Genomic DNA, 27,472 nt, shown 5'->3' on the forward strand with positions numbered 1-27,472 from the left:
CAGACGAGAGTGAATGAGTACAGGATACACGACACAGACAATGTAAACAAGCAATACATAACACCCACAAATAACTTATTAATACATTTAGAACTAAAGAAGAGGAACAAAGGCAGAAGTTCATTATCAGTGAGCAACTAACATGCACACTGTGGATCACCTGCTTGTATTCTACGTCTCTCCCTACGTGACCGGTACGGAAGGAGTTTTTCATGCTCATGCTTCACTACTCCTGTTGCAACATCTTGGGGATTTATTAGATTTATAGATTTCTCTTTTTCTGGGATGCCCGACTGCTCAGTGGCTCGCCCCGTTGGCCTAATTAGGGACCTGTGTGAGGTCATAAGGTCACGAGTTTCATCCATTCTAAGGGCAGTGGTCTCCACAGCACTGCTCTGATCATTGAAATGTGTCGATTGGATGAAATTCCCACAAGAGCTTTCATCTCTGTCTCAGGCGTCGGCTCCCCGGGTTCAGCATGCACCTTGCTGAACAAGCATTGTATATTTGAGTCCCTGGAAAGCCAGAGGACTTATAACTTTCACATTTTCTCATGTGTTCTTGATATCCTTAAGATGTCAGCAATAGCATCATATTTTCCTCCAGTCAATACATATTTTGTAGTGTCCAGAGATCTTATCTCACAACCACTTTCTTCAGTAAAAGCAATTTCTTGTCCACCTGCCTCCGTCTTAATCTCCATCTCTGTCATTCCCCTGGAGTTGGTGGTGATGAATTTAACGTACAGTTGAAAGTGAGGCTACATTCGTCAGCAGTGCCTCAGAACTTAATAACGGGTTAAATTTAGGATTCACAACTTGCCCACACTTTGAATTTCCGTTATGAAAAAAAAGAAAACTTAAGTGCTTCCCTGAAGGCGTTGGCAGAAGCTTTCTCTGTGAAGGTGCATGTCTGCAAGGCTTACATTGAATCACTCCATGCTCAACTTCTCAGGCTTGAGAGTCTGTCAGGATATTAACGGTTTTCCGAGGTCAACTTTTCCTGTGAAGAGGAGTAGAACCGTCTCACCTCTGAGCAACATCACTGAAAATACTAACCCAGTATAATCCTCATTCCTGCCCCAGACAGTGGTGATCAATATGTCCAGCAAATGGTCTGTCATTTCCTTTCTGCAATTGCTGCGTGTGTACAAGTGCTGAATAATTGAACTGAGCAGGGCCTATCATGTTCTGGCTCACTTTTTAGCACTTCAAAAGGTGGCATTCATTATTGATTGAGGTTTCTGCAAACAATTTACTTTCATCTACTTTTTAATTCAGCGCTCCCTTCCCTTTCAATTTGTATGTATTTTCTTTGCGTGGCTGAAGATTCTCCTGACAATTGCACAAATCTCTGGTTTTGGTGAACTTGAGTGCAGGTGAGCGCAGTTGTGAAATGTTAAATATCTTTCCAAATCAAATGGAGTTGCTCTGGAGGTTTCACTAATCCACCCCAGCTGCTGGTACAGTAACTACACTCGGCTGGAAGACAGTGTGAAAAGAAAATGTAACAGCTGACAGGTGTGTGTGATGTGAGCACAGCCCCTCATCGGTACACACACACAGATGTAAACGTGAGAAGATTCAGCAAACTTTGTGTTCAAGGATGAATATTTATTGATTCACATGCACACAAATCACAATGCAGTCACACAATCACACAAACACATAAAGACAATCGTAGAAGACAAAGAAAAGAAAACTGAAAACACTATTAAGATTGGTCTTTTGCTGGTCAGTGTCCACCAGCATGTCTTCCCAATCTTGGTGTGTTGAAAGCAGCAACATTGCCACTAATGGTTGTCACTGGACAACATAAGCATTCAAAATAACGGGTTAACACAGTATGGCCCACATGTGATGCATTGAAATAATATCATTCTGTGTAAAGTGAGTCAGAAAGAAGGATGTAATAATGGGAGTGTTTATTTTTCTAGACCTTTTTAGGACCTACAGCAAGTGTCAATAAATATACTGCAGTGTTAGTATGTGCTCAATGTTCTAAATATATAATTAGGGCTAAGCAATGATGGTGTATGTACTTTTGTTGATGACGTTTATAGAAAATAAATCAATATATTGTCATACGCTAGGTATGCTAATTGTTTAACAACTTACTAAATCAAATGTCATTCAAATACAGTTTCAAAATAAGCTCAAAAATGGTTTCCTGCTTAAATACAACATTTAAATAGATATAAATCCACAGCGTTCATTCTAGTGCTTCAAGCATGAGATGATGCCAAGATAAAATCCAGCAGGTTTATGTTTTTCTGCTTGCATTTTAAGACCAAGCAATAAACTGTTGAGCCTCAATGTCTACAGCATGTAAATAAACTTTTGATGCCAGGAAAGACCAGTTGCCAGGCTACAACTATATGTCATGTGGCTATTGCTAAGTAAAAAACATTGAGATAAAATACAATAAATTGCATCATTTGATTTATTACTGAGATCAGGGGAAGAGAAAGACAGAGGAAAATTCATTTAATTAAAAATTGTCCATTTGAATTGTACAAGATACAACTGAGAAAAACTGCGAGCTCTATTGAACATTATACAATGTAAAATAAAAAAAGGACTAAAATTGTTGATGAGGTCGTTCAAAGTCTCACCCAGATTCAATTGTGGCAGTCATATTTAGAAGCTGCTAAGTCCAATCTTTGATTTATGAATTCCTTTGTGATGAATATTGTTTAAATGTGTAAAATATGTTAATTATATGTGAACACTTTGTTACTGTCTATCACCAAAGATAGTAACAGAATGATGAGCGATTCTACGGCCCACTGATGAAAGTATTGCTATATTTCAATAGGTGTATTATAAACTGCTGTCGTGCAGTTTTTCACCATTGTGTACGCTCACAAATAAAACTATTCAAACAATTAAAACAAATTGAAGTTCATGTACCAACAAAAACACTTCAGCCTGCTAAACTTTGGCACAATCCCGATGTTTTTGGACAAATATAAATTCTAAATCAACCAGACGGGAAGTTATAATGGAGGCCACAAGTTTATCTTGCATTGCGTCACTTGGTAAGGTAAACAGTGGCAGTGCTCTGAAAGATTATAATAAACATTAAGAAATCAAATTATAATTTGAAGGACCCCCTTATATTCATGCATGGGTCTGGGAGTCACTGATATCAGGTTGAAGTTTTTGAATATACAATCATAGTGTAAGCCCAGACTCACACACAGGGTACTCCACAGCATGCAGAATAAAAAAGCTTTCATATATTTTCGCCAAAGGGGAAAACGCATCATAAAACATGCTCGAGACGCATCGAGGCACACAGACCCATCCCGCATCATTGCTTTCTCCATTTGTTGTGGTAATATGATCGCACATATGGTCGCACAGTGTGACACACTGGCCTTACAAAGTGTTGGTGCAGACAGTGTTGAAGCAGATCAGTTACCCTGGTAATGATGCTGCATGTGGACATATGGAGCAGGTGTGAGAACAACACCAGCTATAACTCATTTTGAATTATTTACCCACTTCAATGAGTGCCGGGTTGTGTGTGTGTGTGTGAGCGTGTGTGTGTGTGTGTGTGTGTGTGTGTGTGTGTGTGTGTGTGTGTGTGCGTGTGTGTGCGTGTGTGCGGGTAAGTGTCTTTGAATGCCACTTTACTTGCATATAGCATATATTTTGCTCGTGTACTTGGTTCGGGCAGGGAAACAAACAGTGAGTGGATGACAAATGTAAGCAAAAAATAGATGACATTTTTGTTTCTTTTTCTGTGCTTACTTTCTCTCTGAAATCCTCCATTTCTGTGCTCAAAACTGCAAAGTACTTGAAATGGGTTTTAACGGGCATAAGTGCAAAACATTTGGGTTAATGATGAAAGACTTGTTCTTGGTTGCTGCCTATGACAACATGTTGTTTCAAATAGGACCCGAACACACCAATCACAGATTTTGTAAGAAAGATTATCCCATTGACATCAGGACAGAAGAAAGTCTTTACGTCTTCTGCCACAAACTAAAAACACATCTTTTCCGACTATACCTTGAATAAAAAAAGTAGCACTTTAGTGGCACTTACTTAAAGCCTTTTGTAGTTTGGCTTTCTTGTTGTTCTGAGTTTGTTCTCATGGTTGAATGCACTTATTGTATGTCACTTTGGATAAAAGCAATGTGATGTAATTAAAAGTGGGGACGTGAACTTCCTGTGTCAGAACTTTCTGACCTTCTTTGACTTGTTATGTGCAGCTGTCCTGTTTTTGTTTCCTCGTCCACACAATGGCTCCAGAAAAAATTAACGATGACAGTTAAGAGTTGCCGAGATGGAGAACTGAACTGATAGAACAGCTGTCAGCCCACCCGTCACCGCTTTTAGCTCTGAGAGAAAAGTGAGAGCATCGATAAATGTGTCTCCACCTACAGTACGGACATTCACACGCGCCTGACAAGATAAGGTCACACATTTAAAATATAAAAAGGCCACTGCACACACACACACACTACATATCCGCCCACAAACAGACAGAGACAACCATGCAAAGTGTTGATGACTATGTGGGCGACATAAAGTTTGCTCAGTCTGGACACGTCAACCAGTGAGTCAGTTAGTTAAACGCAGCAGCTGTAGTGATCTGATTGGATTTGTTACGGACAAAAGACACGGACAGACTTCCTGCCACAAACCAGCCTACGTCTTATCAGATCTGGAAACACTCTTCAAGGGAAAGAAAGATGTGGAAAAGCAAGAAAAAGAAAATGATGAGGATGAGGAGTGAAGGAAAATTAGTTAACTGCTCAGTTTCAACCATCGCCTCTGCACAAGTGATTAATTTGGAGTAGCTGGAGGGCTTTGCAGACCCTTCAGGTTTGAGTATCATTGCATTGCTCAAGCGCCCTTTGGTTGTTTATGTAAAAACTGTAAATAGCTCAGAATTTGAATTCTCCTCAGCTTTGGATTTGTCAGTAAAATCATACAAACACTGACAGAAAAAATGTGTCTTGATTGTAAATATTTAATTAATCAGTATTATATATATATATATATATATATATATATATATATATATATATATATATATATATATATATATATATATATATATATATATAAATAAATAAAAAAAGAAATAATAACAACAGAAAACAAATGTGACACTGTGTGTTTTTATTAGTGTGAAGTGACAAATACGCCCATTACTGAGGTTGTAATGCTGTTTCATTCCCTCCTCATGTGAAACTCACTCGTGGCCAGCGCTGTGGTTTACAGTCTGTTCCACAAACAACTGAGTCAATTTAGAACAAGCTCTCAGGGAATACGAGCTCATTCTCCTTCATCCTACAAACACACACGTGTGTCGGTCTGAGTTGGTCACAGGCTTTGACAGGAAGATAAGAAGGGCACCGGGGCCACAAACAGTTTACTCTGAAATGCTGTTTGGTCTGCTAAATATGGTTTAGGTGCAAGCCTTGGGCATCAGGGCAACCTTACCTGTTGGAAAATACTTTGCTGTAATTGTAAACTTGTATCTCCAGCATCTCGTTTCCATCCAGCCGGCTGGCAATGGGCCACCGAAATACCTGGAAAAGAGAAGATGAGACTTGAATCATCAATTATTGTGTTAATTCAAAGCCTTGTTCTTACCACCAACAGTAAATCACCCAAAGATGATCAATTTACGAAGATACATAACAGGAAAAAAGCACAAACTATCACATTTGAGAAACTGGAACCAGAAGAAGTTGGACATTTTTTCTTTTTGATGAATCGTCACAGTTCTAAACAAAACATTACGCATCCTGTTTTAAAAAAGGAGCGTCCATGGCTTCTAGACTACTTACTGCTTACACTCCTGCGATGCCATGATGCATATTTTGAAGATGAGTATAACTGGTGTTCTCCTTTACAACACTTCGCAGTCATATCGCAAAATTATACTGATTAGTAAGTGTCCAAAACCTTCAATTACTGCTCACTATGGTGTACTTTGTGTGTGTTTTTTGATCAAGCTGTCTCAAAAAGCCTAAGTAAGTTTAAAGTTAAAACTGAATCACATTTAAATTTGTAGTTTAAGATTTTGGTGCAACAGAATTTAATGAATTTAAGGTTCAGAAAAAAACTGACCTTTAATGAGAGCCGTGCATTTAACCTTTCCTAATATGATATAGATTTAAAGTTTGGTGCAACATGATATTAAGATAAACCATGATTCAGTGACTAGAACCTTGTCTGTGCGAGTTAATCTGAGTCCGCAAACAAACGGTCCTGTGTCAGTACAAGTTCTCTGAAGTCTCCTTAAGGTTAAAAGAATCCCTTTCAGCTCCATAGGAGCTGATCTTGAGAGAATAAAACATCCTAATGTTATATTTATCACCATATATCAAGGTGCAATGGCACTGATTGAAAATATTGATTAGCTTTTCTGCTCTAAGGTAAAACAAGAAAAATACAAAGGAGCCACCAAGCACAACTGTGTGATAATGAATGTCTTGAAAATGCCTTAATATTCTTGAGAAAAAGCCCAAATTGTGAGATTTCAGGTGGCTCATTTAAAGTAATAATTGTTTATACTAAATTACAATTTATATGTTTCTGAAAATGTCCAAAGTTAAAGAAAATTAAAACACATGCACAACCCTCCGAAATGTCTACTATCATGGAAATATACAGAGATCACTTTAATTAAGATAAACACGTTGAAGGAGTCCGTTGGACTATGTTTTGGGTAAAGAAGTTTCTGAATTATCAAGTGACTATTATATATGAAAAAACTTTATGATAGATTTCCTAAAAGCATCAAAGTCCCACCTCAAGCATTAGAATGCACAGCACTAGAAACATGTGATATATACCAAGCTCCCATAGGTTGATAAACCATGGCAATTTAGCTAAATCAACCTTAATAAATAGCGTTAGAGACATGTTTTCAGTCAAACCTCCTCTAAGCTTTCTTATCTGTATTTTCATATATTGGGTAAGAGGCTGTATGCGGGCAGACACAGGTGATTTAAAACTCATTCACCCCCTGCTGATGTTGGCCTCTCATTCAGAAAAACCCCGCGGGCTATCAGGCGAGCGATCCATCACGATTGTCCCATTAGCGAATCCCGGGGTTCCCACCTGCTACTGGTAGACCTCCTTTCAAGGATCTGTGGACGTGTGTGTTGCCATGTGCTCACTGCACTGAACCAGAACTCTGAGCTCTCTGCCCTGAGGCCCTGCAGTGACGGGCATCTCATCCCAGGCTGAAGCCAGGCATGACGAGTACCGGTACTCTTCCCTCTTTCTTAGCTGCATTTCACCGTGGCATTTGGCAACACGCAGCCTGCAATCACCATCAGAGTTATGGTCTACGATCATGGCTAACACTGCCATGCCACTAAATCTCCTCCAGAGTGTTTGAATCACCGAGAGAGAGAAGAGAAAGAAGCCCCAGCGTGGTTTTAATGCACAAATGACAGCCCACTCTCTTCACCTTCCTCTTGTGTTAGGAATAAATTAAAATAAACTAAAAATAAGATTTGCTTGATTGGTTGTTGTGCTAATCTGTATGTTGTGTTATGACTTGTTCTGCTTTTCATTTTGTGTTTGTATTAAAGTTCTATTGCTTGTTTTAACCTTTTTCTCGAAGTGAATATACATTAGTCAAAATTGACCCGTAACACCATAGATGTTAAAGGCCCAGAGGCCCACAGCGAAAATATTAAAACATCCAACAATATTTTCATTTATAACGAGGCCTATCAAGGTAACCAAGAGATGAGAAACAACTTGGATGATATTTGGTTTTAGTGTATTCTACTACTGGTTTTAAGACATGGGTCAAAACCGACCAATTAACAAAAGAGGAAGGCTTGAGCAAAGTATGCCTGATATACACATACCAGAGCATAACAGACACTGGAGCTAAAATGATACAAACACCATTGCAAACATTGTTATGTTTTCTTTATCTAACACTAGTGACTCAGGGTAGCCACATTAATTTCCCCAGAGAAAGAAAACCACTCATTTGAATCATCTCTGTGGTACATTTATGTGTTGGTGCAGGTACACATTTCCATTTCCATTAAGCTTGTCTTCATTCTCTGCTGTCCAAGAGTACTTATCTCTGGGAAAGCACACTTGCAGGAATCCACAACATGAAGAGCCAAATTGTTTATCTAGGCTAACGCCTTCACCGCCACTATGACAGACAACGGTACTTATACGGGTTTAAATACCCAAACAGTGCAGACAAAAGAGAGCAGAGAATCCATTAAGGAGATAAAGTGGAAAGGTTTATGCTTCAGCGCTGTGCACGTTTTAAACAATCAAATGGACTTTAGCTACAATGTTAGAGAACTCAAAACACAATACTCTTGCAATTTTGACTACTGCATTTTTAAAAAGATGCAATTTTTCTCAGAAGAAAGCAATTTTAGATAGTGTTATGCAACATTAAGCTGCAAAATATACATATTTGACAAGCTAAGTTCTCCAATACACTTATTTTTTCTTGCTTTCTGAAATAGAGTTATCTAAAAGCCAAGACCTCAAACGGTTTTGTTATTCAGAAAAATAGACACAACTATTTTTATTTCTATTTTCCCAAGTAGAGCAGCACTCCCACCCACAATGTTCTTTACTCGGCTCTATTTATTTATTCAACAGGTACAATAGACATGATTATGTGACGGTTTAGCCAAAGGTCTACTTTTAATCTGCTGTCCCTGAGCAACATCGCAATGCAGTCGGCTAAATCGATGCAGGCTCTCGTATGAAACACACTGGATGAAATGTATGTTTATTAATTTATTTAATTCAGTGGTTAACCCAACAAAACTTTCATGGGATAGCGACAGTATATCAGCCACTTAGCTGACGATCGAGGACACAAATGATGATATGTTGCTGTGATGGTGAAATATATTTATTAAAACTATTTTGTGTCTATTTTATTACAAATGTGACAAAGTCAGTAGTTGCTGCAGTGCAATAAAGCAAAAACAGTTTAGAGACTTTATTCCATTTCTTGTGTCGACAAAAACAGTTGTGAATTATTTCATTCACGTGTGACTAACAAACTGCCACAGGATCAGTGACAAATGTGTCTGCTACTTCAGCACCACGGGCAACGCCATGGATGTATCAATACACAACATAGTTGTAACCACTGACCCTTAATCAGTTTAGCATATGACCGCTCTACCTTGTACATTTTCATCCGACTGGAGCTCAATATGTTTGAGTAAAAGAAAGAAAAAAGAACTGCACCCAGCCTCAATCTAAAAAGAGGTCAAATGAGCTACAATGAAAACACCAATGAGGGTGTGCAGTGCTTTAATTAAAACAACAAATATGGGTTTCACTGTTCTGGTTCTGTTTGGCTCAGTTTGTAGCTGTGCACAGACCAGACTTGGAGGTGTGGAGACACTGTGCCTCTAGCACCGACTGACGTAAAACTGCTGCAATGCGCCTACTCTCACATTCAGTCAGTCTTTATAAAAATGTATCACAGATTATCTGGAGATAGAAATGTAACCTGAAAAAAACAATCACCACTGCACTGATAAAAAAAATACACCGCACTGGTCTTATATTAAATTCTCTTCTCTCGTATTGGAGCCTGTCTGAAGAACACATATTACTATTCCAAGCTCCCCCTCTTACCCTCTGTAGTGTATGGTGCAAAGCCTAATTGGTGGCGTGAGGCCGAATATTAATAGTGACATGTATGATCTCACAAACCAGAAGCCTCGAGGCCACAGCGGCCAATAAGAGAGGCTAAATGCTCAACTGAAGAGCAGCTATTACTGCTGTGATCCCACGCTGGACCACTGACCAGGCCGTCCTCAGTTTCCCCCGCTCATCATATCTCATGACTGTTGCCATGGACACAGAGGATTAAAACATCTCTATGCTTAATTATGAACAATATGCTCTATCTTTCATGTTCACAGCTGGGGAGAAATATGTTAAATTTACAAGCGCATTCTTTATGCAGTATGTAGTCATTGTGTTGAGTTTGCACTTGGATTGTGCAGGCTTCGGTATATTTAAAGGCTAAAATAGATACGGGTAGACTGAAGAAAGAGGCCATATAAGCCCCCTTTGCATTGCTTCACTCAAAAACGCTATGTAATATTTAGGAAGGTGAAAAAAGGGTTTTTCTGTATTCTCTGAATTTGCTGGAAGATGATAAAAAAGAAAGTCCATCTCTGCGACAGTAAATTATTGAATGCTGGGAATTCAGTCGCCTACATGGTATTCTTTCTTTATTCTGCTTCTTTAAATCACACCATCTTTCTTTTGTTTGACCAACGTGCGTTTGAATAACCAGCAATGTTGCCGTTGTTTAACCTTGAGCTTCTCATGTTGTTGTTTATCTTCTAAAAAATAAAAAATCATGCTTCAGAACATTTAATGAAACGGAGTTCAAATATTTAAAACTGCACCTCCAAGTATATCATTTATCATAACACTAAGAATAAACATGATATACAGTGTAGGGATTCTGTATTCATCATCTGTTTATTGCAGTTATATGATCAACTCATAAAACAGGATGCATTGTTATAGATTAAACTGCACAGAACAGTACTGACACTCCTCAAAATGAGCATCACTTGCACGTTGTTGTTTTGTATTGTCGTATTGCCAGTTTAACTTGAGTAAAGGATCTATTCCACCATTGCAACACATATACGAGATGTGTCTGACAGTCTGAATGAAACGGCATCTCTAATAAGCCGGTTCTGCTGAGAAACTCTATCTTATCCAATTCAGTGGCATCGCAGCATACGCACCACCACCACCACCCCGACCCAGTCTCAATCTACTTTTTCCAATTGGACTGTCCAACCCTGTTTTCATTTCCACCCCGCTCTGTTTCCTCGGATGTCAGTTTATCTAGGCTACATGCACCAATGTTTCTGAATTCATCTCAGTCTCATTTACAATATGTGTCAAATGAAATACCATGGGTGCAGACAAGTTGACATTAATCCAGTCAGGAACTTTCATTCACCCAGAATGCAATTTATCAATGACTGTAGCAGCTTCAAGTCGTATTAATCCTCACTGCATCGGTGCTACGCTAGATCAACCATTCATAACATTTTGTTACAAACAATTAGACATTAAATGGTCTGAAAACATAATGTCAAGATTAAAGTTACAAACGTTAGTTATTAACACACATATTAGCATGATTATCCAACACGTTGCAGAACAGCTGGTCCACCTTAAATGAAACTGAAGGCTAAGTTAACCGCTAACTTACGCTTCTAATTTTAATCAGTTTCTCTTTCACGGTCTCTCTGAAATGGTAAGACGAACCGTCAGGAATTTTTCAATAGTTTATCATGAAACCCGTAACCGTTATATCCCGACTGACTGATTGGGAAACCACTGCTACATATAATTTGATCCATAAAAGAGTGTTTCTCAGCAGGGAAGCAGTTAAACCAAATCATAAATTCTTGGAAGAAAAACATAGTTACTCTTAATCATATACTGTTTTACTGCTATATTAATATTCATATGGTTCATGGCCTGTGGCATATTAGTAGACTTCACCCTAATTATGACTCCGGTGTGAACTTACACAAAATTTAACTTGGGAGTCAAGCGATCTGCTATATCAGTATGTTCCGGACTGAAGATAAAAAAACATCATTGTTGTTCTTATGGTTTAAAACATATCCATGGGATGGCGGGAGGAAGGTTCACGATAAGTGCAAGACGTCATGACAGTTCTGTGATTGTGTGATTATTGTATTTAAGGGATAACTCCGCGTGTTCGAGGAGCAGTCTTGGGATTTGCGATTAGTTGAGTCTTACGTCGTATTTCTGACTTAGTCTCCATCCGAACAAATGTTCTGATCATTTTAACGTTCAGTGTCGAGTGAACTTTTCTAACATAGATATCTCAATATGGAACTTAACTCTCCCTCCTCTTTTGAAATTGAGAAACAGTGCAGACAGGTATACCACTTTTTATCCAGTTAATTAAATGAAATCCCATTTTGTTGCAAGCTGGACTCTAAAATAAAACTGTAATTAGCTCACCAGCTTCTGCTGTGAAAGACCAGATGATGCAGCGATAAAGAACAATATCTTTGTCCAGCACGCAGCTTCACAACTCCTACAATACAGATAGTGTTGTGGGCGAGAGCACTCATACCTCAATTAAAAACTTTTCTGCTAAAATGGATTATTTTTCTTAAACTATATAACCTCTCCCTTCTGTTCAGCCAGTGTGTATTTGTCCAACTATAGGCAGCATTACAAATGGCTGAACAATATCCCAAGCTGTCATTTATTGTATTTATTAATTAAAAAGCAAGTATATGTGAAGGACAAGAACATATGTGAACAATATAACAGTTATTGTTAAAGCTGAGCTGCTCTAACAAAGCTGCTGAACGCAAAGCTTCAAACAAACATATCCATTCACAGTAATATACCCTCTTATCATACATATACAATGCAGTGGCCCTGAGGCTGCCAGCTATTCACCTTATTCTTTCTTCTTAACTTGTGCTTCTACATTACTTTATTTTGTAATATTACATCTGTTTTAGAGTTAAGTGTGATTACTTTAATTTGTGTCTCCATCTTTATCATCCTGTACTTTCTGTTTTTTCAGCTTAAAAAAAAAGAGTTAAGTTTTAAGTATCCATATATGTTCCCAATATGTGGTCAATTTATCCAAATAAAAGCTATTAAGAAATTTATATCAACATTTTTGGGGCTGTAGGAGCCGCTAGCTGTGTGATGCAGGCCAAATGTTCTGCGTTAACATCGCGAGCAGAAACATCAACATGTTAGCATTTAGCTCATAGCACTGTTGCGCCTAAGTACTGCTAACGGGACTGCAGTTCTGGTTTGCTCTGTAGGTGTTATGCTCTACAAAGTTATATTAAAAAATCCTGTCTTATCAAGAAATCTATTACTCAACATTTGAATTTGTGTTGTTGTTTTTTTTGCCAGGGTTTGGCTCTGTCACTCTTCATCGAGACTCATTAAGACAGAAGAGTTACAAGCTGATGCACATCGGTACACACAGAAACAGCAAAAGCAAGCTTGTATATTTATCTCCTCCTAAGGGCTCACACAAAGTGAAAATACAACATTCCCTACAGAAATGTTTTTGTATACTCTGTTTGCATCTCAGCACACTTGTTTCATTCTGCTGTTTTGTCAATTTAAATCCAACAACACTAATATCTAAATCAGCCTAAAGTCACACAAGTCGTGAGAATAGTTTATATACAGCAAGTACAGCAGGTTCTTATTTTACTTTAATTTTTTAGCTTCCCTCAAACTCTAAGCTCAGGTCATCATTTATTCAGTATACTCAGAGATGGGAAATCACCTCCCTCAAGCTGCCCTGAATCTTAAAAACTGGAGAAGTTCATAAAGTATTTTTAGCTCCAGCAATATTCCAGCGTGTGTCTTGTCCAGAAGCAACTGCTACTCCTCTTCTTACATGTGGTCAAGTGGTCGTAGTATCAGTGAAGTGGTAAATAAAGTATCAGATGAAATATGACCTCCAGAGGTGCATGGCTCTAATGCAGGAAGTTATGTTCTTGTATTCTCTACTGGCTCACTATATAGGAATCCTGTACTGCTGGGTATGCTCTATATTAGTTTAAAAACCTAAACTACATTCTCATATAACAGACACGCCTTCCTTAAGCCCACTAACTTCTCAAACCTGATTACAGAGGCAATCAGGGAAGTTTAGGGGAAGTGACCTCTCTGTAGTCTCTTTCTGCTCTCTTTGGTCTGCTGCAGACTCCTGATCAAACTAACCAGGCTTTCAGTGGTGAAGTACTGCAAGAGTATTAACAGTGACACAGCGTCTGTGCCTAAGTCATGGGAGGGAGGGGGGGGGGGTTGGTACACACACCAAAGGGACAATCATGGTTTATGAGAGAAAGAAAACAACAACCCCATGTCTCAAGACGATGGTGTTTTTCTGATCAAGAGCTGTGAGTGCTTTAACATAACGCTTATAATGCTTTGGATGCTATGAGGGGAAACTGTGGGTAATGATGGTTTTGACAGGAAGAAGATTGTAAAATATATAAGACAAAATTTCTGGTTTTGTTCCATTCATTTTGAGAACTTTTGTTATGATTGAAAGTTGATTGACTTTGAAATGTTCAACAACACAAAACCACATCACAGAAAGCCCAGCGGAAGGGAAAACACCTGTAATAAAACAAAGTAAACACTGAGTTCTCAAAAGATGAATGTTTAAATATTGTTTATACATTGTTCTATCCGCTTAAGAGAAAATGTTTGTTTATAAATACAAATCACAGAACAACATCATATCGACATTTTAAAAAATGATTTGTTCTTAACTTGTCTGATTAAATAAAGGTATATACAAAAATAAATCGTAATCTACCTCAATTTACAATTTTTAGACTGTGACAGTGTTATGTTGTGTATGTAAGTGTGTATGTAAGTAATGCTAAATTGGTGTCTTACTCCTTTATGAATGATTCATTACAGCGACACATAAAAGGGAATCCGGGCAGCTCTCAGTTGCAAACATAATTTGAATGAGACATGGCTAAAAACAGCGAGTACACAATGGCATAAAAATTCCGAATTTAGCATTACGTAATCACGAGTTTCTCATCAAAAAGTCAGACTGTACACTTAGTACACTGTAGCAGCTTGAGGCTAGTGCAGAGGGAATATTCCTGCACTCATTATGTTTGCATAATAATTCCCCTCTTTCTTTTCTGCATGGTTTAAATCTCTTGACATCTTGTTTGAAAACAAAACAACCACATCCCTGATAAGATTCTTCCTGACACACTGTCATAAACACACACACACACACACACACACACACACACACACACACACACACACACACACACACACACACACACACACACACACACACACACACACATGTACAGTAGCTCTTTCTACAGGCCCATAGAATTAACCCTGTGGTCACGTACAGCACTTGCCAGGCTTTCTGTTCGTTGCTCCAGTTATGTCTAACTAGTGAGGGGGAAGTCCTGGTGTACTGCAGCTAAAAGCCAAGTCCCACCATGGTATAAATAATGAATACAGAATCCCCATCCAGTCTATCTGCATACGAGTTCAAAGGCATCCTGCTCGTCCATGCATGAAGCAACAAGACACACAACTCTATGCTAATGGCCCTCAACTTGAGGGGCTGGACTGAGCTTACTGAGCCATGCAAATGTCCCAGTGCTGAGGATGAAGATGTCAGATGAGGAGGGTGTGAAGAGGAATTGCTCAAGAGTTTGTGGGGTGGGGGTAGTGGCCGGGAAAACAGTACATGAATGCTCAGGCACCAGCAGCATGTAAAAACCCCCTATCTGCACATGCTCACGCACACACACGCACACACGCATGCAATCACACACACACACACACACACGATAACTACTGGAAGCACAAGTCATCCCAAAGGAAGCCTGGCCGTTTTATTGATGCTGAGTGATGCTAACGACCTCGCCAGCTCAACAGGACCGAGACGAGAGCATCGGGTGAGGCAGTCACAAGGGATCACACATCAGTGGCAGCCACTCAGGTTTATTATACCAGTTACTGTAATCAGGCCACACGAATAACGGCATGCACCAGTATAGATATGTATCACACCTTTCTCACTTGTACTATTCTCTCTTTAACCATGCTACAAAATGACATACATACATACACAAACATTGTATGTATGTATGTATGTATGTATGTATGTATGTATGTATGTATGTATGTATGTATGTATGTATGCGTGTACGTGCATGTGTGCATGTGTGCGTGTGTATGTGTGTGTGTGTGTGTGTGTGTGTGTGTGGCTATGCAAGTTACTGAAAATGTTAAGTAATTTCACCATTTTACTGATTAGACTGAAAACAACCAAAACAAAGGCCTGGTTATCAGCAAAGGAAGCAGCCTCCTGCCTGTGAGCCCATCAAAGGAAAAACATTTTTTTTCTGTAAAAGCATGCAGCTCAAAGAGGAAAAAGCCTCCCCTGGGAATGTACTATATGTGTTTGGGGCCCTCTTTCTTTGTTTTTCTTATTTAATTCCCTGACTGTATCCCCTACCTCTGTTCTGTCGCGTTTGCTTTCACCCTGTGAGGATTTCCTCCAGCGCTTCTCTTTTGATCCCCAACCCTCACCACTTATATGACTCTTTGCATTCAAATCCGTTATACTGCGGGTCTCTCAGTGTGACAGGACCCTGCAGAAATTCTATGGGGAACATTTCCCAGAATACCACAGCAGCCAGAAAAGAGATGTGCCAATCAAACACCAGATGCGGACTGCAGTGAAATTCATCATGCTCCTAGAGGTTTCCTCAGGTCAGTGTTCATATATATAACTTTGCCCAGCCCTAATATATATATATATATATATATATATATATATATATATATATATATATATATATATATATATATATATATATATATATATATATATATATATATATATATATATATATTTAACTTACCTTTCAATTTCAAAGAACTTGAAGTTCTGGTAGAAGTGCTACTTAAGGGATCAGCTTTTTCCCTCTATAGCAGTGGAGTGTCTAGTTTAATTAAATTAGAGCAAGTGTTCAATGTCATGCATGGGAGGAGACCACTACCTCTGCCTTTCCTCTCAGACCCTTACAGGCCATCACTAAACAGGAGAGGGTCATTATGAGACACTTTGCAGGATTTAGGCCATTTACAAGTGAGAATAAGTTAGATTTAGTGTAAGAACAGTAAGTTGATTAGACGTGACCCTTGGCTCATTGGTTAGCATGAATGCTCGTGTGGAGTTCTTATTGTTTGTTTCTCCGTGTCTATGTGCAATCAAGTATCCTGGTAAGTATATCCACATTGGCATTGATTTTTATGTGCAATGCCAATTTTTTTCATGCAATGCCAATTTGAGAGTGTAAGTTGGGGAAGTGGATGGCCATGTAACATGTCGAGCTAGTATCCTCCCACAGTCCAAAGACAACAATTGAAAGTCCCATGGGAACCTAAACTTCTTGTTCGATGTAAAGTGCTCTTAGATGTGAATGTTCACGTGTCCACCATCTACCCCACTTTTAACACAATGCATGCTGGGATAGGGTCGATCAAACTTGATCAATGGATGCAATCTATCCATGTAGATAAAAGTAAATACTGACTCTATTATGTTCATTATGTCTCCTACTTATTGATTTACAAGGTTCATCAAGAGAATCTGCTGCCTGTGAAATCCATCTATCTGCAGTGGAGATTAGAAGGTTGGGGACGGTTTCTATTAAGTCAAGGGCTAATTGCTGATCCGTCATTATCCCGATGTATGAAGAGGAAATGAAGACACTGACCTCATTGAACTGGGCCACCTCCTCACAGTTCTCTGCCACACGGCTGTAGAAGGTTAGACCTAGAAAGTGAAGGAAATTTAGAGGTTAGAAACAGTTAAATGGTTCCTTAATATCATATCATGTATTGTCATTTCAGTTTGAAACTGCACACAGCGTGGGAAAAATATCAATTTTGGTATTTATTTTTATCTGCTTGCATAATGAGACAACGTGTCAGGTAGTTTGTCAGTCACAATGTAATAAATAAATGAATACAACATTTTGGCCGTAAACCGTTTGAACAGTTTGAATTAAATTGTGTTTTTCCATTTTACTTCTACTACATTAAGTAATTCTGGTGGTTTTCTTTACTTTTCTCTGTATGTATGATAACGACTTATCTTTTATGTTTTATGAGTCATGTTTGAAATAGAAGTCAAATATACAAATTAAATAAGTGAGATTTTGCATGCACGATTATTAATGTGTATTTTTACACTGCACTTGGTACTTTTACTGAAGCAAAGAAACAAATTGCTAACGGATATTTATCAACTTCAATGTCAAAAATATGTTTACATAAATCACATCAAAGACAAGTGAAAAGACAAATGAATGCTATACGAATTTGATAAACACTCAAATGAGACAGGCGGTGTGGAGCCACCGGAGACAGAAAAGAAATGCAGAGAATTGAATGAGTGCATAATGACTCATTATGCGACAGAATGAAAACATACAGAGAGAAAGACTTCAGATGAAATGAAGTAAAATAAAAGTGAGATTATTGCCAAGAATACATCATTTTCACAAATTATTGTGAAAACAATAATGTCTCGGTGCAGTGTGTAGTCAAGGTTATACACAGGGCAGAGAGTCGTTCATTGCACAGTGATCTGACTCGCTCATGCAAGCTGCAGCCGCTGTTCACCTGGTTGCTTTGTGATGCTCATGAATGGCGCCGGACTGCTCGCATTCTGCTTTGTTGCGGTAGTTTGCTTTGTGTATCTGAGGCTTTGTGTAGGTGTTTGTTTGGGTGTATGTGGACAGCTGATGTGTACAGATCACAAAATCATACATACATATCTACATGTAGTCACACACGCACAGGAACCTACAAAGTTAATGACAGCCCCTGTCTGTTTGGCTGGAATCATAATTTTGAATAGAAATGAAAAGATGATTGCTGGCTCCTCTGTTGCGTTATTGTCATTTGTGTTGAAAGTTTCTTTTCACACATTCAGAGAAAGAAAAAGACAGACACGTAAAAGCATAACTTGAAGTATATTATGCTTTACCTGTATCAGCTTGTCAATACAAGTTGTTTATTGTGACTATGGTTCATAACCAACCCACATCCTATGAAGTAGTTTTGACAAAATAAACACCACTTATCCAATATCCTCCTACATTATTCAAAACAGAAGCATGTGTTTTAATCTAACCGAGACGTGTGCTTGGAACAGTAGATCAGGTGAGGCTTGTGTAAGGTGCTCCAACAAGACTGAAACAACATTCTGCTAATCAGGCTTTTGGCCTGAGTGGAAACAGAGAGAAATGAAAACAGAGTACCACCGACCTAGAAAGAAAGAAAGGAAATGGAGTGGACATTTTGATTCTCAAGCAGACAGACTGGATGAAAAGAGTAAAAAGAATGGGTGAGAACACTGTGAAAGACTTAAGCAAACACAAATGAAGCCTGCACAGAGGGTGCTTTTTAGCTTTTCTTCAGCTTGGATCTATAAAGGGTAAACAGAAGAGAAAAGTGTCGAATAGGAGAGAGGAAGGCATTTCTCTCATGATTGTGGTGCAATCAGTCTCCCTGGATGCCTCTGCTTTGTTGTTCCGCATTGTGATTTAATTTAGTCTTATTTCCTGTACAATTTACGAGCAAAAAAAAGAGACAGTTAGTGTACTACTAAGTATCACAATTCAAAATCAAGACAAGTTAAATATCTGCTCCAGCAGAGGACATAAAGAAAAGAGTTTCAGTACAGAAGAAAGAGAATTTAATGATGTGTGTAGGATACAGAAGATACCAGAAAGCTTTGTTACAGCCCAGAAAATATTAAGTTAAAGGATGACAAACAAAGAATGAAAGTTGGGATAAAAGAAGCAAAGTGTAGTGGAATATTCTGAGTGTGGAAATAAAGCTTTCATTTTTAAAGATAACACTGTGTGTGTGTGTGTGTGTGTGTGTGTGTGTGTGTGTGTGTGTGTGTGTGTGTGTGTGTGTGTGTGTGTGTGTGCGTGTGTGTGTGTGACTGTGTGAATGATCCTGCAGGCTACTGTGCAGAGTCCCAGCCAATCAGAAACAAGAGCTGGAGTGTCATTCTTTGATAAATCCAAGAGCTACAGATAACAGCAAGGATCCATCAGACATGCCACAAAATCAATTAAGTGTTCATGCCTCCCCTTTGAAGCAGACTTCATTGCCCATGGTAACATGTAATAATAAACTATCTGAGCCTGACTGGAGAGGGAGCTTTATAGTCTTTTTTACTGCTGTTTTTGTATTACACCTTGAATGCAATCGATTGACTGATTTGTGGCTTTTATTTTCTCAAAATATTGATGACGGTGGATTCTGTACAATGGGGGTTAAGGTCTCTTTGTGGAGTCAGCCTTACATAACATCGCTCCACTGGCCTGTCAAGGCTTGATTTGCTCAAGAGGGGGCTGGGTCTTGCTTACAGACCTCTTCCTCTCCAGACAGGAAGTTGAGCTGAAAGCCCTCAGGAAATGCTACTGACAGGCTAGCAGCAAAAAAGCATGACTTAAAAACTCACCCCAATTGAGGAAACTGGGGGCGCAAGACTGATACAAATACTGCGAGATGAAGAAGAACTGACATATAAAGTCAATCAACATCAGTCAATCATCAATCAATAGATTTGTATGTCTTAATGGGGCTGCAGAGGTTAACACTGTCCCGTCACAGCAAGAGAGCCCAGGGGTCGATCCCCGATCCCCGGCGGTCCGTCTGTGTGGAGTTTACAGGTTCACCCCGTGGTAGCGTGGGTCTGATGAGCGTCGTTATGCCGATGAAAAATACTCTGAACGCAGCTCCAGTTAATTTTACAACTCTAAAACTCTTGTAGTATGAAACCTGTCTCCAGCGACAGAAAGTGACATGCCAAATACAAATTACAAAAACTCTACAAAAGTTAACACTCGACGACGTAATTCTAAAGGATTCTGAATGCTAAAAAGCGGATCTTTCCAGTGGTATGCGGTACATGCGGTATGACACGTAAAGACCGCTGTAGCGCTTCTCCATTTCCAACTTGAGTTTAGAAAAAAAAGCACAATGATGGCAACAGACCAGAATCAATGATGCTTATTTATTTCTCTCTTTTAGGCTGTTTGTGTGTGCGCTCTCCTGCAGCAAAAAGCGTTACAGCGGTCTTTACGTACTTTATCTTGTGCACTTAACACAAGGGCAGTAGCAACTACAGCTAGCTAACGTTAGCTGGTGAACATGCAGCTAAGGCCCCAGATATTTCCCTCAGGAGTTGGTAGGTTAATGATTTAAACATACTTCATGTCACATTATATTTTGATAGCTGTTGCCAAACAACATTGCAGCCCTGAGTTCTTAGCTCGATAGACATTATCTTCACTTTTTCTTTTGAAATATAGTACGCATTTGACATTGGCCTCAGTGAAAATCAGTGAAAACCACATGTGTATAATGGCAGAATTTGAATTAGCACTGACTGAACAAGATATATAGGGCAGACAATGGGGTACTAAATACACACACACACACCGTTGCTTAGGCTAACAATCTAGAAAGCAGATGAACTGTAGCTGCTGTGCTGACAGTTTGCCCATGGGAGAAAGAGCAGGCGACGTGATCCTTGACTAGGATGATACGGTTCATGTAATATCAAGACCCTGGTGAATTCCCTGCAGCACAACACTGAAAGCCATCCTCTATGCAACTCACAGACAGTCAAGCACAAAGACACACAAACACATACACGCACAGTGGAGAGAGGAAGAAGGGGTGGTGGTCTTGTAACACCACACACAAAACCGATGCTCTCAGCAGGAGTCTGATCAGAGCTCGGGTGGGATTGAACGCCTGCCATCTGTACGAGAGTGGACTAATCGATCCAAGGTGCTGAAACACACACACACACACCTCTCTCTCTCACAGAGAAAGAAGCGTTTGATGTTGATGAATGAATCCTCTGAACTCCCTCCAAATTTCCCTCCAAATCCTACAGCGATGCCTCTCTCCTCTGAACAATAGAGCAGATCAGGAGTTGGGCTAATGACTCCACAGGAGTTATGGAATGCCAAAGGAACAGAAGATTGGAAATTATTCAAGATACGATGAAGGAGACACCCATCTCCAATATCTTCTTCAGTAATCAATGCCAGTTTAGTCAGTATTGGCTTCTCGCCCTTAATGGTTTACAAGTTAAATGACCGATCAAGAGAATATGCATGAGAAAACACTATAATAACACAACGACAGTCCCAGGGAGGTGCAGACATTGCTTTTTTTGTGGCTTTTTTTCGTGGCTATTATGAATAATTTACATGTGAGTAATTCACAAGGGAAGTCCATGTTCTGACAGATGGGAAAAACAACTGGAAATATAATAGCTGATGAAACATGATGTCATTCATCTCATTAACATGAGTGTAAATAAATTTTGTATCAAATGCAGTTTGTTTCTATAGTACTTTTAAACATATAAGCAAATACATGATCTGATATGAGGGAGTATACCAAATTATTATATAAGCTACATTTTGAAAAAAAAAAAAAAAGAAGAAAAAAAACTCCCGGGGTTTGTTTCTTTGTGTCGTATAGTCTAACGAGTTACTTAGTGAGATTCATGTACTCTATTTTTTCTCCTTAATTGTAAGATTTGACCAGTTTCCATCTTTGGAGAAGAAGCCCATTGATGCATGAATCAGAGCGCAGCGCGTCTCCAGGGATCACCGCTGCGCTCTGATCCAGGAGGGGTTTCCTCAACTTTTTACGCAACCGGGACCGCTGACTATCCCCCATCACGATGAGAAACATCGATCCAATCTGGGCACACCACACAGGGGCTGTATCAGTTTCACAACTCAGACACGTTGTCCTACCTCTGAATGTAACTTTGGCGATCCTGTCACCTTTCCCCCGGAGGTGATCGGCCGTCTTCAGGTGAACCATTAGAGCCATCATTAGTCCACACTGGTCAGAGGAGGAGTTTCACCCCACACGAAAGAAGACAACAACAAAAAAAAACTTGCGCCGATTTGGTGCAATCTGTGTTTAACGATCTTTAGGCGGTCCTCTCCCTGCGCCTGGACACATTAATGGTCCTCCACACGGGCGGCATGGAGAATGATGTGGATTGTGTTTAACAAACGAAAACAAAAATAGCGAATTAATGATATGCTCCAGTTAACATGTCCTCTCGCTCCTTGGTCGCTGGGTCTGTCGCGCATCTCCGGACTGGCACTTGGTTTTACTCTGCTCGTCGTGCAGGAAGGGCGGGGGTGCGTGAGCTTCAGCCTCAGCGTGGGGATGGATGGTGGATGCTCTAATTGTAAAATATCAGTTCAGCTCTGGCATTTGAGGGAGGAAAAATCGTCTATAGTCCTTCTATACCAGATTTATATTCTTTGTGTTCTCTGCAGACTGACCGGTCTGTAAGAACATACTCTTGAATTTATTTAGATATTGTTGCATTATATTCATAAAGGAACTATTCAAGTGAGATTGGCATCTTCTTACACTAAAGACATCTACATGTTGTATGTGCTACTAAATACAGAGTGTAATGACATTTGAGTGCATGTAATAAATAATGACATGTCTCATTTAAGACGTACAATTTAAAAACATCTTAAGACCATCTTGAAAACGTCGTGTGTATAAACTCTTATTCTTTATGATCGTTGTACAAAAGCAGTCACCGTGCAACTTCTCCCCCCCTAAATGGATAAATTAAGGTCAGGTCACATGAGCTTTGCCACTTGCTGCCATTCGGACATTGGGCCATATACCTGCTGGCTGTAATTCATGTATCTGTAACTTGGCTGGGCCAAGAGTGTCCTCGAGTCCAGGTACCCGAAGGATCACTAGATGTTGGTCGAGCAGACCCAGAGCACTATCGCATTGGCATCTTCCATGTGTGGGAGTACTTAACATAAATATTTGAGAACACCTGCCCGAGCCTTTTTGAAATATGCAACATGTTTTGCGAAGAAAAAAAAAACATGTTTCCCAGCAGACAAAGGGACAAAATCAGGCTATCAGCACAGCTTATTGTCCCGCCTGAGATATGGAACTGTCTGTCAGATAAATCAAATGATCTGCTCACGGAAATATGCATTGTGACAATGCAGTCTATCCCTTTGACATGTATATTTGGCATGTGTGTCGTCTTCATTATTCTCCTCCATTATTCTTTGACATAAATGAGGTGGACAAATTAATAGAAAATAACAGTACAGAATAACAAATACAGCTCACTAACACCCCAAATTATACATTCCCCAAAAGATCATATTGGAATCTGCATAATTAAACAGTTTTAACAAAAAGAAACTGAACATTAAAACCTCCAGGAAGGTATGATTTAATGCAGGGCTGTTGTATTCGACGTGTACCAGATAAACAAGCATCTGAGTGCACATCTAAACAACCTTAAGGAGCAATTTTCTCCTAAAGCTTGCTGTTACTGAACCTCTATTTTTAGTTACTGTCGAAGACAGTTAATTGGATGTTTCTTTTTCTTTCCCTTGACTCGCCCAGAAAATAAGGGAAACATACAAAAGAATTGTGGAATAATAAAGCTGGCTCATCGATTCATCATCTCTGAATACACCCCAAAGGAATAAGATAAGATACTTTGCTGTCTCCAAGGGGGAAACTTTTCTTGAGCAGTCGTGCTGCCATTAAGCAGCAATCAGCTTAAAACAATAGCTAACACATCAAGTTATAGTATAACCAACACATGCACTGTATGTATGTTTAAGAGAGAATGGTTAGACTAACAGCCTAATGGAACACTTTCCTCGTACACAAATGACAAAAGAGATAACGTAAAGCAGCTGATTGAACTGGAACGCAACACTCTGATCAGATAACTCAGCTAGACATGCAGTCCGAGATGCTGAGATGGCCTATTTCATCACAAGCATCACCACGTCACCTCACTTGAGGGACTTATAGTAGGACTTGACATCAATAACCCTCAGGCAAGTATAACAAGACTGGACACCGTGTACTTTGTATACTGAGCCGTCTGAGGAGCCACCCAACTATCTCGCCCCCTCTGTGCGTGTGCGTGCATGTGTGTGTGTGTGTGTGTGTGTGTGTGTGTGTGTGTGTGTGTGTCTGTGTGTGTGTGTCTGTGTGTGTGTGTGTGTGTGTGTGAGAGAGAGAGAGAGAGTGTGTGTGTAAGAGAGTGTGTAAAAGAGACAACTATCTTCTTCAATAAGTTTTTTTTTCACTTAAAAAAATATATTATATTTTGTGCTGACTTGGGCACTATTGGAAGCAGCTGCAGTAGTGTCTGTGTGTGTGTATGTGAGAGAGACAGAGAGAGAGAAAGAGAGAAAGAGAGAAGAGAGAGAGAGAGAGAGAGAGAGAGAGAGAGAGAGAGAGAGAGAGAGAGAGAGTAGAGAGAGAAAGAGAGAGAGAGAGAGAGAGAGAGAGAGAGAGAGAGAGAGAGAGAGAGAGAGAGAGAGAGAGAGAGAGACTAAATCAGCACTAGTAATTAGTTTCTGCTGTTTTTGTTAATGCAGAGACAACATCGCCAAGATAGACTGCAGTTACTTTATTCGCCCCTTAGGGCGTCAAAGATGAAAACTGACACATGTATTGATTTGGGGTTAATTTCCAGCCCCTTTTCTCAGTAACAAATACAACAAAAGCCTGAAGAGATTGAGTTGTCCCCAGTAGTTTTCAGAGCAGCTATGTGAAACCTGCGTCTATAATCAAGCCCTGTCTGACCTCCTCAGACTCTGGCTTAAGAGGCAATGAATAAGTGGCTGTTGACATCTTTTCCCGGGTGTAGATAAAGACTCTAACCAACAGAGGGAGATGTTGGTCTGGAGGTAAACCAGCACCTCCAGACAAGCAACCAAAGCTTTTGTCACTTGATGTTGTGTGATGAGCCCAGACCATGATAGAAAGATTATTAACAATAAAAAGGCAATTGCTTAGCATTCATGCAAACTATTTGAGTGTGAATTACTGATCGAATAACCCCTGGGCTATGAGACGAAATTCAATAATTGCTTTTCTGTCAGTTTGCTGCTGGTCGTTTGCTGTTAACGAAAAGGTCAAGAGGTTTTACAGCAAAGTCCAGAAAAGGCATTGAAAACATCAAGAGCTCTGACATGCAGAACGGGCTCAATGAAGTCCGGTGAGGCGGAAAACCTCTGCAACATTAGTGTGACAGTAACCATGGGCAAAGTAAAGGACAAAGAGATTTAAAACATATAATTACCATACCTTACAGAATCATAATAGCTATACATCTGGCAGAATCACACATGTTTATCTTTAACAGAAACAAAGCATTGTGTGCATTATGCTATGTATCCATTGTTCTTCGTCTTATTGGAGCATAAACAAAGTTAACAAGTCATCAACGAATTGACTATCCTCACTGCAAATGCTGTTTAGTTATGAGACAGTTTAATCCCATGAATACCAGGGAGGACATTTGAGATTCAACTCTAATGCTGCTACTGAATATCGAGTTCTAGTCACAATCTTGCGTTTATTGCACACAGGCTGTAGTGTCGCCGGCATTTAAAAGCGTGTCTTGTGGCGCCATCTCGTGGTCGAGGGACTCCTTTTTGAATTTAATTGTGCACCGACAGATGTTGACGAAGTCTTGGCCCACAGTCTAAGCGATGGTGTCATGGAAATGTTTGATCCTGAAGTGGTTCAGGTCTGCAAGAATGAGAAAGAACAGGTGCAGCTGCTTGCATACAGGTTTGTAGATAAACAGCTCCACCCTGAAGAAATATCCTGACAAAAAGCAAAACCTAAACATTATCAGAAAAAGTATGCACTATTGTGGATATATAATGTTCAAAACTCATCTGAATTATTCTGGCGCGAATGGTTTGATTTGATTTCTCCCTCCACCTGCTGTACTGAGCTTATGTTTTTGAATCAAATCAGCGGCGCTCCCTGAAGAGGGAGACATTTGGTCAATTCGATTAAAAAGTGTCTTCGAAGATCTCAGGAGAAGAATACATACTGTTACGGAATAAAACATTGTATTTGCATAAAATCAAATCACGAGAGCATGCTTCTCTATTCATGTTGTTCTCCCACAGAGTTGAATCAATAATCGACTGCAGAGGTGTGTGGAGTTGGAGTTCATTATTTGTTTTTAAACGCTTTTTTGTTGTTGTTCTTGCTGAAATAAAGCAGCAGAGAGTTCACGGGGAGAAGCTGCATGCAGCAGGAGAGGAGGGGAGGGCCGCAGTGTCCCAGCCCTCTGCATCCAGCTGGTGCGTCGCTCCGCAGCAGCAGCGCGCCACTCTCAATATGGCTTTAGCCGCAAGCAGGACGCTGTTGGCGCTATTCGTTACGTTTTGCGCACCAGGATGCAGCTGGGCAGGTAAACAATTTGCATACTTTTGTCAAGAAACGCAAGTGCAAAAAGTTTTGCACTCAAATGTTATTCGGTTAGATCACTGCAGAGGCAGTGCTGCATGCTTTTCTCCTCGTGTGGTCAAATGATCACATTTGATTGATTAAACAGCTGATGTTTGCTATTGCTATTTGCTATTGTTTTCTGCTGCAATCTGCGAGTTTTAGGGCAATAAAATGTTGTTTTTTAGTCAGAATGTTGATGCTGTTGTTTTAAAAGGAAAGACACACTACTGTAGGAAGTATAGCTGCACGTGCATATCCATTTCTGTGCGCGTGAGGAATAAACATTTCCCCAGATGCTCCAAATGTCATTTTTCCACTTAAAAAAAAAAGTTTAATTTTCTATTTAGAATGCAATTAGAGTTGTTGATTCATCTTTGGCAGTTGTGAAATAGTTAGTGTGAGTGTTTAACAACAGCAAATGAGGACTTTGACAGTATTTGCACTGTTGTTACTTTATGGGGGGAAAATGTGATTTGGGAAGCTGTCCTCTTCGCAGCAGTCATGGAACAAGTGCT

At 39.6% G+C, this 27,472-nt stretch overlaps 1 protein-coding gene across 6 annotated transcripts in view; it reads right to left on the minus strand.

The window, feature by feature from the left end:
- otofa (otoferlin a) overlaps positions 1-22,769 on the minus strand; it is a 64,093-nt gene extending 41,324 nt beyond the window's left edge. For all 6 annotated transcript variants that reach the window (XM_068576604.1, XM_068576608.1, XM_068576610.1 and 3 more), the window contains exons 1-3: positions 22,427-22,769; positions 17,336-17,394; positions 5,463-5,551 (exon numbers count right to left, since the gene is read on the minus strand). In XM_068576604.1, the coding sequence (XP_068432705.1) occupies positions 5,463-5,551; positions 17,336-17,394; positions 22,427-22,508 (230 nt within the window). In that variant the 5' untranslated portion in view covers positions 22,509-22,769. The remainder of the gene's footprint in view (positions 1-5,462; positions 5,552-17,335; positions 17,395-22,426) is intronic.
- Between the last annotated feature and the right edge of the window lie 4,703 nt (positions 22,770-27,472).

This window comes from Clinocottus analis, unplaced genomic scaffold (assembly GCF_023055335.1).
Source record: "Clinocottus analis isolate CAN_PGR_092001 unplaced genomic scaffold, fCliAna1.0.p SCAF_15, whole genome shotgun sequence".
Taxonomy (NCBI): Eukaryota; Metazoa; Chordata; class Actinopteri; order Perciformes; family Cottidae; genus Clinocottus; species Clinocottus analis.